The sequence below is a fragment of the Macrobrachium rosenbergii genome, chromosome 15 (assembly GCF_040412425.1).
Source record: "Macrobrachium rosenbergii isolate ZJJX-2024 chromosome 15, ASM4041242v1, whole genome shotgun sequence".
NCBI lineage: Eukaryota > Metazoa > Arthropoda > Malacostraca > Decapoda > Palaemonidae > Macrobrachium > Macrobrachium rosenbergii.
This window is the reverse complement of record NC_089755.1, coordinates 55013206-55026797: the sequence shown is the minus strand read 5'-3', so window position 1 is coordinate 55026797 and position 13592 is coordinate 55013206. Positions and strand designations below refer to the sequence as shown.

The following is a 13592-nucleotide window of genomic DNA, read 5'->3' as shown; positions in this document are numbered from 1 at the left end:
GCTCCCCAAGCTGCTGTCCCGTGCACTCAGCCTCTGCCGCTGGTCCGGCTGCTCTTCCGATCTCCTAGGCCAGGCAACTTCCAGCAGCTCCCCCAAGCTGCTGTCCGCGCACCAGCCTCTGCCGCCGGTCCGGCTGCTCTTCCGATCTCCCAGGCCAGGCAACTTCCAGCAACTCCCCCAAGCTGCTGTCCGTGCACCAGCCTCTGCCGCTGGTCCGGCTGCTCTTCCGATCTCCCAGGCCAGGCAACTTCCAGCAGCTCCCCCAAGCTGCTGTCCGCGCACCAGCCTCTGCCGCTGGTCCGGCTGCTCTTCCGATCTCCCAGGCCAGGCAACTTCCAGCAGCTGCTGTCCCCAAGCTGCTGTCCGCGCTCTTCCGACTGGCCTCAACTTCCAGCCGCTGGTCCGGCTGCTCTTCCGATCTCCCAGGCCAGGCAACTTCCAGCAGCTCCCCAAGCTGCTGTCCGTGCACCAGCCTCTGCCGCCGGTCCGGCTGCTCTTCCGATCTCCCAGGCCAGGCAACTTCCAGCAGCTCCCCAAGCTGCTGTCCAGCGCCGGTCCGGCACCAGCCTCTCCCAGGCCCGGTCCGGCTGCTCTTCCGATCAGCCCAGGCCAGGCAACTTCCAGCAGCTCCCCAAGCTGCTGTCCAGGCACCAGCCTCTGCCGCGGTCCGGCTGCTCTTCCGATCTCCCAGGCCAGGCAACTTCCAGCAGCTCCCCAAGCTGCTGTCCGTGCACCAGCCTCTGCCGCTGGTCCGGCTGCTCTTCCGATCCGGCTGCTCTTCCGATCTCACCATCTCCAGCAGGCCAGGCAACTTCCAGCAGCTCCCCCCCCAAGCTGCTTCCGATCTCCCGCAACTTCCAGCAGCTCAAGCTGCTGTCCGTCGCACCAGCTCGGCGCCGGTCCGCCGCTCTTCCGATCTCCCAGGCCAGGCAACTTCCAGCAAGCTGTCCCCCACCAGCTGTCCGGCTGTCCAGGCCAGGCAACTTCCAGCCTCTGCCGCCCGGTCCGGCTGCTCTTCCGATCTCCCAGGCCAGGCAACTTCCAGCAACTCCCCCAAGCTGCTGTCCGATCTGCACCAGCCTCCCCAAGCTCTGCCGGCTGGTCCGGCTGCTCTTCCGATCTCCCAGGCCAGGCAACTTCCAGCAGCTCCCCCAAGCTGCTGTCCGCCAGGCACCAGCCTCTGCTGCTGCTGGTCCAGCTGCCGCTCTTCCGATCTCCCAGGCCAGGCAACTTCCAGCAACTCCCAAGCTCCGCTGTCCCACCAGCTGCTGTCCTGCCAGCCTCTGCCGTCCGGCTGCTCTTCCGATCTCCCAGGCCAGGCAACTTCCAGCAGCTCCCCCAAGCTGCTGTCCGCGCACCAGCCTCGCCGCCGGTCCGGCTGCTCTTCCGATCTCCCAGGCCAGGCAACTCCAGCAGCTCCCCAGCTGCTGCAGCTCCCCCAGGACAGGCTGCTGTCCGTGCACCAGCCTCTCGCCGCCCGGTCTGGCTGCTCTTCCGATCTCCCAGGCCAGGCAAATTTCCAGCAGCTCCCCCAAGCTGCTGTCCGCACCAGCCTCCGCGGTCCGGCTGCTCTTCCGATCTCCCAGGCCAGGCAACTTCCAGCAAGCTGCTGTCCCACCAGCTGCTGTCCGATCTCCCAGGACACTTCCAGCTCCCCCAAGCTGCTGTCCTTGCGCTGGTCCGGCTGCTCTTCCGATCTCCCAGGCCAGGCAACTTCCAGCAGCTCCCCAAGCTGCTGTCCGCGCACCAGCTCTCTGCCGCTGGTCCGGCTGCTCTTCCGATCTCCCAGGCCAGGCAACTTCCAGCAGCTCCCCAAGCTGCTGTCTGTCCGCCGGTCCAGCTGCTCTTCCGTCCATCTCCCAGGCCAGGCAACTTCCAGCAGCTGCTGCTCTGCCGCCCGGTCCGGCTGATCTTCCGATCTCCCAGGCCAGGCAACTTCCAGCAGCTCCCAAGCTGCTGTCCGCCACCAGCCTCGGCGCCGGTCCGCTCTTCCGATCCCCCCAAGCTGCTGTCCGCGCACCAGCCTCTGCCGCCGGTCCGGCTGCTCTTCCGATCTCCCAGGCCAGGCAACTTCCAGCACCAGCTCGCCGCCGGTCGGCCTCTTCCAGGACAGGCAACTTCCAGCTGCTGTCCTGCACCAGCCTCTGCCGCCTGGTCCGGCTGCTCTTCCGATCTCCCAGGCCAGGCAACTTCCAGCAGCCTCCCCACTCAGCTGCTGTCCGGCTGCCAGGCAACTTCCCAGTCGTCCGCGGTCCGCTGCTCTTCCGATCTCCCAGGCCAGGCAACTTCCAGCAGCTCCCCCAAGCTGCTGTCCGGCACCAGCCTCGGCCGCCGGTCCGGCTGCTTCTTCCGATCTCCCAGGCCAGGCAACTTCCCAGCAGCTCCTCCCAAGCTGCTGTCCGTGGCACCAGCCTCTGCCGCCGGTCCGCTGCTCTTCCGATCTCCCAGGCCAGGCAACTTCCAGCAGCTCCCCAAGCTGCTGTCCGCAAGCACCAGCCTCGCCGCTGTCCGCTGCTCTTCCGATCTCCCAGGCCAGGCAACTTCCAGCAGCAAGCTGCTGTCCGTTACACCAGCCTCGGCCGCCGGTCCGGCTGCTCTTCCGATCTCCCAGGGCCAGGCAACTTCCCAGCAGGCTCCCCCCCAAGCTGCTGTCCGTGCACCAGCCAGCCTCGCCGCCAGGTCCGGCTGCTCTTCCGATCTCCCAGGCCAGGCAACTTCCAGCAGCAAGCTGCTGCTGCTGTCCGCGGCACCAGCCTCAGGCCGCCAGCAGCTCTGGTCCGGCTGCTCTTCCGATCTCCCAGGCCAGGCAACTTCCAGCAAGCTCCCCAAGCTGCTGTCCGTGCACCAGCCTCGGCCGCCGGTCCGGCTGCTCTTCCGATCTCCCAGGCCAGGCAACTTCCAGCAGCTCCCCCAAGCTGCTGTCCGCGCACCAGCCTCGGCCGCCGGTCCGGCTGCTCTTCCGATCTCCCAGGCCAGGCAACTTCCAGCAGCTCCCCCAAGCTGCTGTCCGTGCACCAGCCTCGGCCGCCGGTCCGGCTGCTCTTCCGATCTCCCAGGCCAGGCAACTTCCAGCAGCTCCCCAAGCTGCTGTCAGCCTCGGCCGCCGGTCCGGCTGCTTCTTCCGATCTCCCAGGCCAGGCAACTTCCAGCGCTGGTCCGGCCGGTCCGCTTCCGATCTCCCAGGCCAGGCAACTTCCAGCAGCTCCCCAAGCTGCTGTCCGTGCTCTTCCGATGTCCCAGGCCACCAGCCTCTGCCGCCGGTCCGGCTGCTCTTCCGATCTCCCAGGCCAGGCAACTTCCAGCAGCTCCCCAAGCTGCTGTCCGCACCAGCCTCGCCGCCGCCGGTCCGCCAGCCTCTTCCGCTGCTCGATCTCCCAGGCCAGGCAACTTCCAGCAGCTCCCAAGCTGCTGTCCTGCACCAGCCTCGGCCGCCGGTCTCTTCCGATCTCCCAGGCCAGGCAACTTCCAGCAGCTTCCCAGCTCCCCAAGCTGCTGTCCGATCTCCCAGACCAGGCAACTCCAGCAGCTCCCCAAGCTGCTGTCCCGCCAGCCTCGGCCGCCGGTCCGGCTGCTCTTCCGATCTCCCAGGCCAGGCAACTTCCAGCAGCTCCCCAAGCTGCTGCTCTTCCATCTCCCAGGCCAGGCAACTTCCACCAGCTCCCTGCTGCTGCGCGCACCGGTCCGGTCCGCTCTTCCGATCTCCCAGGCCAGGCAACTTCCCAGCAACTCCCCAAGCTGCTGTCCGCCAGGCACCAGCCTCTGCCGCCGGTCGTCCGCTGCTCTTCCGATCTCCCAGGCCAGGCAACTTCCAGCAGCTCCCCCCAAGCTGCTGTCCCAGGCAGGCACCAGCCTCGCTGTCCCGGTCCGGCTGCTCTTCCGATCTCCCAGGCCAGGCAACTTCCAGCAGCTCCCCCCAAGCTGCTGTCCGTGCACCCAGCCTCAGCCTGCCCGGTCCGGCTGTTCTTCCGATCTCCCAGGCCAGGCAACTTCCAGCAGCTCCTAAGCTGCTGTCCCAGGACATCCCAGGCAAGACCAGCCTCTCCGCCGCTGTCCGGCTGCTCTTCCGAACTTCCAGCAGCTCCCAACTGCTGTCGGCAAGACCAGCCTCGCCGCCGCCGTCCCGGCTGCTCTTCCGATCTCCCAGGCCAGCAACTTCCCCCAAGCTGCTGTCCGTGCACCAGCCTCTGCCGCCGGTCCGCTGCTCTTCCGATCTCCCAGGCCAGGCAACTTCCAGCAGCTCCCCAAGCTGCTGTCCGCACCAAGCCAGCCTCGCCGCGGTCCGGCTGCTCTTCCGATCTCCCAGGCCAGGCAACTTCCAGCAGCTCCCCAAGCTGCTGTCCGTGCACCAGCCTCGGCCGCCCGGTCCGGCTGCTTCTTCCGATCTCCCAGGCCAGGCAACTTCCAGCAGCTCCCAAGCTGCTGTCCGTGCACCAGCCTCGGCCGCCGGTCCAGCTGCTCTTCCGATCTCCCAGGACAGGCAACTTCCAGCAGCTCCCCCAAGCTGCTGTCCGGCAAGACCAGCCTCTGCTGCCGGTCCGCTGCATCTCCCAGGCCAGGCCTTCCAGCAGCTCCCAAGCTGCTGTCCCAGGTCCGGCCGGCTGCTCTTCCGATCTCCCAGGCCAGGCAACTTCCAGCAGCTCCCCCAAGCTGCTGTCCGTGCACCAGCCTCGGCCGCCGGTCCGGCCGCTCTTCCGATCTCCCAGGACAGGCAACTTCCAGCAACTCCCCCAAGCTGCTGTCCGTGCACCAGCCTCGGCCGCCGGTCCGGCCGCTCTTCCGATCTCCCAGGCCAGGCAACTTCCAGCAGCTCCCCAAGCTGCCAGCCTCTGCTGTCCAGCCTGCGGTCCGGCTTCCCGATCTCCCAGGCCAGGCAACTTCCAGCTGCTGTCCTGCACCAGGCCGCCGGTCCGCTGTTTCTTCCGATCTCCCAGGCCAGGCAACTTCCAGCAAACTCCCCAAGCTGCTGCTGTCTGCTCTTCCCCAGGCCAGGCAACTTCCAGCAGCTCCCCTAAGCTGCTGTCCCGCACCAGTCGCCGCCGGTCCCGGCTGCTCTTCCGATCTCCCAGGACAGGCAACTTCCAGCAACTCCCAAGTCCTGCTGTCCGCTAGGCACCAGCCTCTGCTGCGCCGGTCCGCCGGTCCGGCTGTTCTTCCGATCTCCAGGCAGGCAACTTCCAGCAGCTCCCCCCAAGCTGCTGTCCAGCAGCCTTGCCGCCGGTCCGGCTGCTCTTCCGATCTCCCAGGCCAGGCAACTTCTGTCTCGGCTGCTCTTCCGATCTCCCAGGCCAGCCTCAGCAACTCCCAAGCTGCTCCGGCTGCTCTTCCGATCTCCCAGGCCAGGCAACTTCCAGCAGCTCCCCCAAGCTGCTGTCCATGCACCAGCTCGCGGTCCGGCTGTTCTTCCGATCTCCCAGGACAGGCAACTTCCAGCAGCTCCCCAAGCTGCTGTCCGCGCACCAGCCTCGGCCGCGGTCCGCTGCTCTTCCGATCTCCCAGGCCAGGCAACTTCCAGCAGCTCCCCCAAGCTGCTGTCCACAAGACCAGCCTCTGCCGCCGGTCCGGCTGCTCTTCCGATCTCCCAGGCCAGGCAACTTCCAGCAGCTCCCCAAGCTGCTGTCCGCACCAGCCTCTGCCGCCGGTCCGGCTGCTCTTCCGATCTCTCAGGCCAGGCAACTTCCAGCAGCAAGCTGCTGTTGCACCAATCTCCCAGGCTAGGTAACTCCCTGGTCCGGGCACTGCTGTCCCCAGGCAACTTTCCAGCAGCTCACTGCTGTCAACTCCCCCAGCTGCTCCGATCTCCCGGCCAGCAGCTCCCCAAACTGCTGTCCGCGCACCAGCCTCCGCCGCTCTTCCGATCTCCCAGGCCAGGCAACTTCCAGCAGCTCCCAAACTCCGCTGTCCAGGCCAGCGCAACTTCCAGCAGCCGCTGCCGGTCCAGCTGCTCTGCTCTTCCGATCTCCCAGGCCAGGCAACTTCCAGCAGCTCCCCCAAGCTGCTGACCACCAGCCTCTGCCGCCGGTCCGCTGCTCTTCCGATCTCCCAGGACAGGCAACTTCCAGCAACTCCCCCAAGCTGCTGTCCGCACCAGCCTCTGCCGCCGGTCCGGCTGCTCTTCCGATCTCCCAGGCCAGGCAACTTCCAGCAACTCCCCCAAGCTGCTGTCCGCACACCAGCCTCTGCCGCCGGTCCGGCTGCTCTTCCGATCTCCCAGGCCAGGCAACTTCCAGCAACTCCCCAAGCTGCTGTCCCACACCAGCCTCTGCCGCCGGTCCGGCTGCTCTTCCGATCTCCCAGGCCAGGCAACTTCCAGCAGCTCCCCCAAGCTGCTGTCCCAAGACCAGCCCTGCCGCCGGTCCGCTGTGCTCTTCCGATCTCCCAGGCCAGGCAACTTCCAGCAGCTCCCCAAGCTGCTGTCGCGCACCAGCTCTGCCGCCGGTCCGCTGCTCTTCCGATCTCCCAGGACAGGCAACTTCCAGCAACCCCCAAGCTGCTGTCCGTTGCACCAGCCTCTGCCGCCGGTCCGGCTGCTCTTCCGATCTCCCAGGACAGGCAACATCCAGCAACTCCCCCAAGCTGCTGTCCGCGCACCAGCCTCAGCTGCCGCCGGTCCGCTGCTCTTCCGATCTCCCAGGCCAGGTAACATCCAGCAGCTCCCCAAGCTGCTGTCCGCGGCCACCAGCTCCTGTCCGCCGGTCCGGCTGCTCTTCCGATCTCCCAGGCCAGGCAACTTCCAGCAGCTCCCCAAGCTGCTGTCCGCACCAGCCTCGGCCGCCGGTCGGCTGCTCTTCCGATCTCCCAGGCCAGGCAACTTCCAGCAGCTCCCCAAGCTGCTGTCCGCGACCAGCCTCGGCCGCGGTCCGGCTGTTTCTTCCGATCTCCCAGGCCAGGCAACTTCCAGCAGCTCCCAAGCTGCTGTCCGCACCAGCCTCTGCCGCCGGTCCGGCTGCTCTTCCGATCTCCCAGGACAGGCAACTTCCAGCAACTCCCCCAAGCTGCTGTCCGTGCACCAGCCTCTGCCGCCGGTCCGGCTGCTCTTCCGATCTCCCAGGCCAGGCAACTTCCAGCAGCTCCCCCAAGCTGCTGTCCGCGCACCAGCCTCGCCGCTGGTCCGGCTGCTCTTCCGATCTCCCAGGCCAGGCAACTTCCAGCAGCTCCCCAAAGCTGCTGTCCCGGCACCAGCCTCGGCGCCCGGTCCGGCTGCTCTTCCGATCTCCCAGGCCAGGCAACTTCCAGCAGCTCCCCAAGCTGCTGTCCGCGCCACCAGCCTCGCCGCGGTCCGGCTGCTCTTCCGATCTCCCAGGCCAGGCAACTTCCAGCAGCCCCCAAGCTGCTGTCCGGCATTCCAGCCTCGCCGCCGTCGGCTGCTCTTCCGATCTCCCAGGCCAGGCAACTTCCAGCAGCTTCCCCAAGCTGCTGTCCGTGCACCAGCCTCGCCGCGGTCCGGCTGCTCTTCCGATCTCCCAGGCCAGGCAACTTCCAGCAGCTCCCCCAAGCTGCTGTCCGTGCACCAGCCTCTGCCGCCGGTCCGGCTGCTCTTCCGATCTCCCAGGACAGGCAACTTCCAGCAGCTCCCAAGCTGCTGTCCGCACTCACCAGCCTCGGCCGCCCGGTCCGCTGCTCTTCCGATCTCCTAGGCCAGGCAACTTCCAGCAGCTCCCCCAAGCTGCTGTCCGCGCACCAGCCTCTGCCGCCGGTCCGGCTGCTCTTCCGATCTCCTAGGCCAGGCAACTTCCAGCAGCTCCCCCAAGCTGCTGTCCGCAAGACCAGCCTCGGCGCCGGTCCGCTGCTCTTCCGATCTCCCAGGCCAGGCAACTTCCAGCAGCTCCAAGCTGCTGTCCTAGGCGACCAGCCTCTGCCGCCCGTCCGGGTCGGCTGTTCCGATCTCCTAGGCCAGGCAACTTCCAGCAGCTCCCCCAAGCTGCTGTCCGGCGCACCAGCCTCGCCGCTGGTCCGGCTGCTCTTCCGATCTCCCTAGGCCAGGCAACTTCCAGCAGCGTGCACCCCCTGCTGCTGTCAGCGCTTCCGATCTCCTAGGACAGGCAACTTCCAGCTCCCCCAAGCTGCTCGCCCGGTCCGGCTGCGCTCTTCCGATCTCCCAGGCCAGGCAACTTCCAGCAGCTCCCCAAGCTGCTGTCCGGCGCTCTTCCGATCTCCCACAGCAGCTCCCCCAAGCTGCTCCGCCGGTCCGGCTGCTCTTCCGATCTCCCAGGCCAGGCAACTTCCAGCAGCTGTCCCAAGCCTCTGCTGTCCGGCGCGACCTCCCATCAGGCCTCGCCGCCGGTCCGGCTGCTCTTCCGATCTCCCAGGCCAGGCAACTTCCAGCAGCTCCCCCAAGCTGCTGTCCGCGCACCAGCCTCGCCGCCGGTCCGGCTGCTCTTCCGATCTCCCAGGCCAGGCAACTTCCAGCAGCTCCCCAAGCTGCTGTCCGCATCCCCAGGACCAGCCTCTGCCGCCGGTCCGCTGCTCTTCCGATCTCCTAGGCCAGGCAACTTCCAGCAGCTCCCCAAGCTGCTGTCCAAGCACCAGCCTCGCCGCCGGTCCGGCTGCTCTTCCGATCTCCCAGGCCAGGCAACTTCCAGCAGCTCCCCGGTCAACTGCTGTCCAGGCGCACCAGCCTCTGCCTCGGTCCGGCTGCTCTTCCGATCTCCCAGGCCAGGCAACTTCCAGCAGCCCCAGCAACTGCTGTCCGCGCACCAGCCTCGCCGCGGTCCGGGTCCAGGCTGCTCTTCCGATCTCCCAGGCCATGCAACTTCCAGGACAGGCAAGCAGCTCCCCCAAGCTGCTGTCCGATCTCCCAAGACCAGCCTCCCCCGCTGGTCCGGCTGCTCTTCCGATCTCCCAGGCCAGGCAACTTCCAGCAGCTCCCCAAGCTGCTGTCCCAAGACCAGCCTCTGCCGCCCGGTCCAGCTGCTCTTCCGATCTCCCAGGCCAGGCAACTTCCAGCAGCTCCCAAGCTGCTGTCCGCCTCTTCCGATCTCCCAGGCCAGCAACTTCCCAGCAACTCACAAGCTCCTGTCCAGCCTCGGTCCGGCCGCTTCTTCCGGTCCCAGGCTGCTCTTCCAGATCTCCCAGCTGGCCAGGCAACTTCCAGCAGCTCCCAAACTGCTGTCCGCCCACCAGCCTCTGGCCGCCCGGTCCGGCTGCTCTTCCGATCTCCCAGGCCAGGCAACTTCCAGCAGCTCCCCCAAGCTGCTGTCCGCACACCAGCCTCTGCCGCCGGTCCGGCTGCTCTTCCGATCTCCCAGGCCAGGCAACTTCCAGCAGCTCCCCCAAGCTGCTGTCCGCAGACCAGCCTCGGCCGCCGTCCGGCTGCTCTTCCGATCTCCCAGGCCAGGCAACTTCCAGCAGCTGCTGTCCCCCAAGCTGCTGTCCGGCGTCAAGCAACTTCCAGCCTCTGCCGCCGGTCCGGCTGCTCTTCCGATCTCCCAGGCCAGGCAACTTCCAGCAGCTGCTGTCCCCATCTTTTCAGCTGCTGTCCGATCTCCCAGGCCAGCCTCGCCTGCCTGCTGTCCGCACCAGCTGCTCTTCCGATCTCCCAGGCCAGGCAACTTCCCAGCAGCTCCCAAGCTGCTGTCCGCGCACCAGCCTCGCCGCGGTCCGGCTGCTCTTCCGATCTCCCAGGCCAGGCAACTTCCAGCAGCTCCCCCAAGCTGCTGTCCGCATTTTCAGCCTCGGCGTGGCCGGTCCGGCTGCTCTTCCGATCTCCCAGGCCCCGGTCGGCATCTTCCAGCAGCTCAGCCCAAGCTGCTGTCTGTCCGCTGCTCTTCCCAGCAAGCTCTGTCCGGCACCAGCTCTCGCCGCGGTCCGGCTGCTCTTCCGATCTCCCAGGCCAGGCAACTTCCAGCAGCTCCCCCAAGCTGCTGTCCGCAAGACCAGCCTCGCCGCCGTCGGCTGCTCTTCCGATCTCCCAGGCCAGGCAACTTCCAGCAGCTCCTGTCCTGCTGCTGTCGCTCTTCGATCTCCAGGCAGGCTCTGCCGCCGGTCCGCTGCTCTTCCGATCTCCCAGGCCAGGCAACTTCCAGCAGCTCCCCTCTTCCGCTGCTGTCGCGCTTCGATCTCATGCACCAGCCTCGCCGCGGTCCGGCTGCTCTTCAGATCTCCCAGGCCAGGGTAATCCCAGCGCTGTTGCTGTCCGCAGACCAGCCTCGTCCGGCTCCGGCTCTTCCGATCTCCCAGGCCAGGCAACTTCCAGCAGCTCCCCCTGCTGTCCAAGCTGCTGTCAGCGCACCAGCCTCGCCGCCGGTCCGGCTGCTCTTCCGATCTCCTAGGCCAGGCAACTTCCAGCAGCTCCCCCAAGCTGCTGTCCGCAGCACCAGCCTCGCCAGCCTCGGTCCGGCTGCTCTTCCGATCTCCCAGGCCAGGCAACTTCCAGCAGCTCCCCCAAACTGCTGTCCGCGCACCAGCCTCGCCGCCCGGTCCGGCTGCTCTTCCGATCTCCCAGGCCAGGCAACTCCCAGCAGCTCCCCCAAGCTGCTGTCCGCGACCAGCCTCGGCGCCGGTCCGGCTGTTCTTCCGATCTCCCAGGCCAGGCAACTTCCAGCAGCTCCCAGCCCCAAACTGCTGTCCGATCTCGTTTTCCACCAGCCTCAGCAGCCCCAAGCTGCTGTCCGGCTGTCCGCTTCCGATCTCCCAGGCCAGGCAACTTCCAGCAGCTCCCCAAACTGCTGTCCGCAAGACCAGCCTCGGCCGGTCGGCTGCCGGTCCGGCTGCTCTTCCGATCTCCCAGGCCAGGCAACTTCCAGTCAGCTCTCCCCAAACTGCTGTCCGCAACTTCCAGCACCAGCCTCGACCAGGGTCCGGTCTGCTCTTCCGATCTCCCAGGCCAGGCAACTTCCAGCAGCTCCCCAAACTGCTGTCCGCGCACCAGCCTCGGCCTGGTCCGGCTGCTCTTCCGATCTCCCAGGCCGTAACTTCCAGCTGCTCTTCCGATCTCCCAGCCAGGCCAGGCAACTTCCAGCAGCTCCCCCAAACTGCTGTCCGGCGCAACTTCCAGCAGCTCCCAAACTGCTGGCGCGCCGGTCCGGCTGCTCTTCCGATCTCCCAGGCCAGGCAACTTCCAGCAGCTCCCCAAACTGCTGTCCGGCTGCTCTTCCGCAGGCCAGCCTCGCAGCTCCCCAAGCTGCTGTCCGGCTGCTCTTCCGATCTTCCGATCTCCCAGGCCAGGCAACTTCCAGCAGCTCCCAAACTGCTGTCCGCGCACCAGCCTCGGCCGCCGGTCCGGCTGCTCTTCCGATCTCCCAGGCCAGGCAACTTCCAGCAGCTCCCCCAAACTGCTGTCCGCGCACCAGCCTCGGCCGCCGGTCCGGCTGCTCTTCCGATCTCCCAGGCCAGGCAACTTCCAGCAGCTCCCCCAAACTGCTGTCCGCCAAGACCAGCCTCGGCCGCCGGTCCGGCTGCTCTTCCGATCTCCCAGGCCAGGCAACTTCCAGCAGCTCCCCAAGCTGCTGTCCGCGCACCAGCCTCGCCGCTGGTCCGCTGCTCTTTCTGATCTCCCAGGCCAGGCAACTTCCAGCAGCTCCCCAGGCTGCTGTCCGCAAGACCAGCCTCGGCCGCCGGTCCGGCTGCTCTTCCGATCTCCCAGGCCAGGCAACTTCCAGCAGCTCCCCAAACTGCTGTCCGCTCTTCCGACCAGCCTGCACCAGCCGCCGGTCCGGCTGCTCTTCCGATCTCCCAGGCCAGGCAACTTCCAGCAGCCTCCCCCAAGCTGCTGTCCGCGCACCAGCCTCGCTGCCGCCGGTCCGGCTGTTTCTTCCGATCTCTCCCAGGCCAGGCAGCTCCCCAGCAGCCCCAAGCTGCTGTCCGCCAGACTCCAGCAGCCTCGGCTGTGCGCACCTGTCCGGCTGCTCTTCCGATCTCCCAGGCCAGGCAACTTCCAGCAGCTCCCCCCAAACTGCTGTCCGCAAGACCAGCCTCTGCCCGGTCCGGCTGCTCTTCCGATCTCCCAGGCCAGGCAACTTCCAGCAGCTGCTGTCCCAAACTGCTGTCGCGCCGATCTCCCAGGCCAGCCTCTGCCTCCCTAAACTGCTGTCACGCCAGCCGGTCCGGCTGCTCGGTTGCTCTTCCGATCTCCCAGGCCAGGCAACTTCCAGCAGCTCCCAAACTGCTGTCCGCAAGCACCAGCCCGGTCTGCTCTTCCGATCTCCCAGGCCAGGCAATTTCCAGCAGTCCGGCTGCTCTTCCGATCTCCCAGGCCAGGCAACTGCCAGCAGCTCCCCAAACTGCTGTCCAGGCCAGGCACTTCAGCCTCGGCCCGGCCGGTCCGGCTGCTCTTCCGATCTCCCAGGCCAGGCAACTTCCAGCAGCTCCCCCCAACTGCTGTCTCAGCGTCCGGCTGCACCCTCCAGCACCAGCCGATCTCCCAGGCCAGGCAACTTCCAGCAGCTCCCAAACTCTGGCTCCAGCGCCGCCGGGTCTGGCTCTTCCGATCTCCCAGGCCAGGCAACTTCCAGCAGCTCCCCAAGCTGCTGTCCACAAGACCAGCCTCGCCGCCCGGTCCGGCTGCTCTTCCGATCTCCCAGGCCAGGCAACTTCCAGCAGCTCCCCATGCTGCAGACCAGCCTGCCGGCCGGTCCGGCTGCTCTTCCGATCTCCCAGGCCAGGCAACTTCCAGCAGCTCCCCCAAACTGCTGTCCGCGCACCAGCCTCGGCCGCCGGTCCGGCTGCTCTTCCGATCTCCCAGGCCAGGCAACTTCCAGCAGCTCCCCCAAACTGCTGTCCGCGCACCAGCCTCGGCCGCCGGTCCGGCTGCTCTTCCGATCTCCCAGGCCAGGCAACTTCCAGCAGCTCTCCCAAACCAGCCTCCGCCTGCTGTCCGATCTCCCAGACTTCAGCAGCTCCCAAACTGCTGCAGCCTCGCCATGAGGGTCCGCTGCTCTTCCGATCTCCCAGGCCAGGCAACTTCCAGCAGCTGTAAACTGCTGTCCGATCTAACAAGGCCAGGCAACCAAAATTGTGCTGCCCCGGTCCGGCTTTCTTCCGATCTCCCAGGCCAATAACTTCCAGCAGCTCCTAAAAGCTGCTGTCCAGGCCAGGCAATCTCCAGAGCTCCCCAAACTGTTGTCTATCTAGCGCCGGTCTGCTTTCTTCCGATCTCCCAGGCCAGGCAACTTCCAGCAGCTCCCCAAACTGCTAAGCTGCTGTCCGGCTGCTCTTCCGATCTCCCAGGCCAGGTGCTGTCCACTCCCCCTGCTGCGGCGCTGCCGTCCGGCTGTTTCTTCCGATCTCCCAGGCCAGGCAACTTCCAGCAGCTCCCCCAAGCTGCTGTCCGCGCACCAGCCTCGGCCGCCGGTCCGGCTGCTCTTCCGATCTCCCAGGCCAGCATTTTCAGCAACTTCCAGCAGCTCCCCAAGCTGCTGGTGCTGTCCGATCACCAGCAACTCAGCAGCCGCTGTTCGGCTGCTGCTTCTCCGATCTCCCAGGCCAGGCAACTTCCAGCAGCTCCCAAAAACTGCTGTCCAGGCAACTCAAGCATTCAGCCTCGGCCGCCCGGTCCGCTGCTCTTCCGATCTCCCAGGCCAGGCAACTTCCAGCAGCTCCCCAAACTGCTGTCCAGGCGCACTTTTCCTCGGCCCCGGTCCGGCTGCTCTTCCGAT

The 13592-nt window shown here is 66.8% G+C and overlaps 1 protein-coding gene across 1 annotated transcript; it reads right to left on the bottom strand.

The window, feature by feature from the left end:
• Positions 1-8590: 8590 nt before the first annotated feature.
• Positions 8591-13321, bottom strand: LOC136846359 (fibroin heavy chain-like). Its single transcript, XM_067117159.1, has 3 exons — positions 13127-13321; positions 9504-12024; positions 8591-9351 (listed from the first exon to the last, which is right to left on the bottom strand). Exons 1-3 carry the CDS (start codon positions 13319-13321, stop codon positions 8591-8593), a joined length of 3477 nt encoding a protein of 1158 aa, XP_066973260.1.
• Positions 13322-13592: the final 271 nt, after the last annotated feature.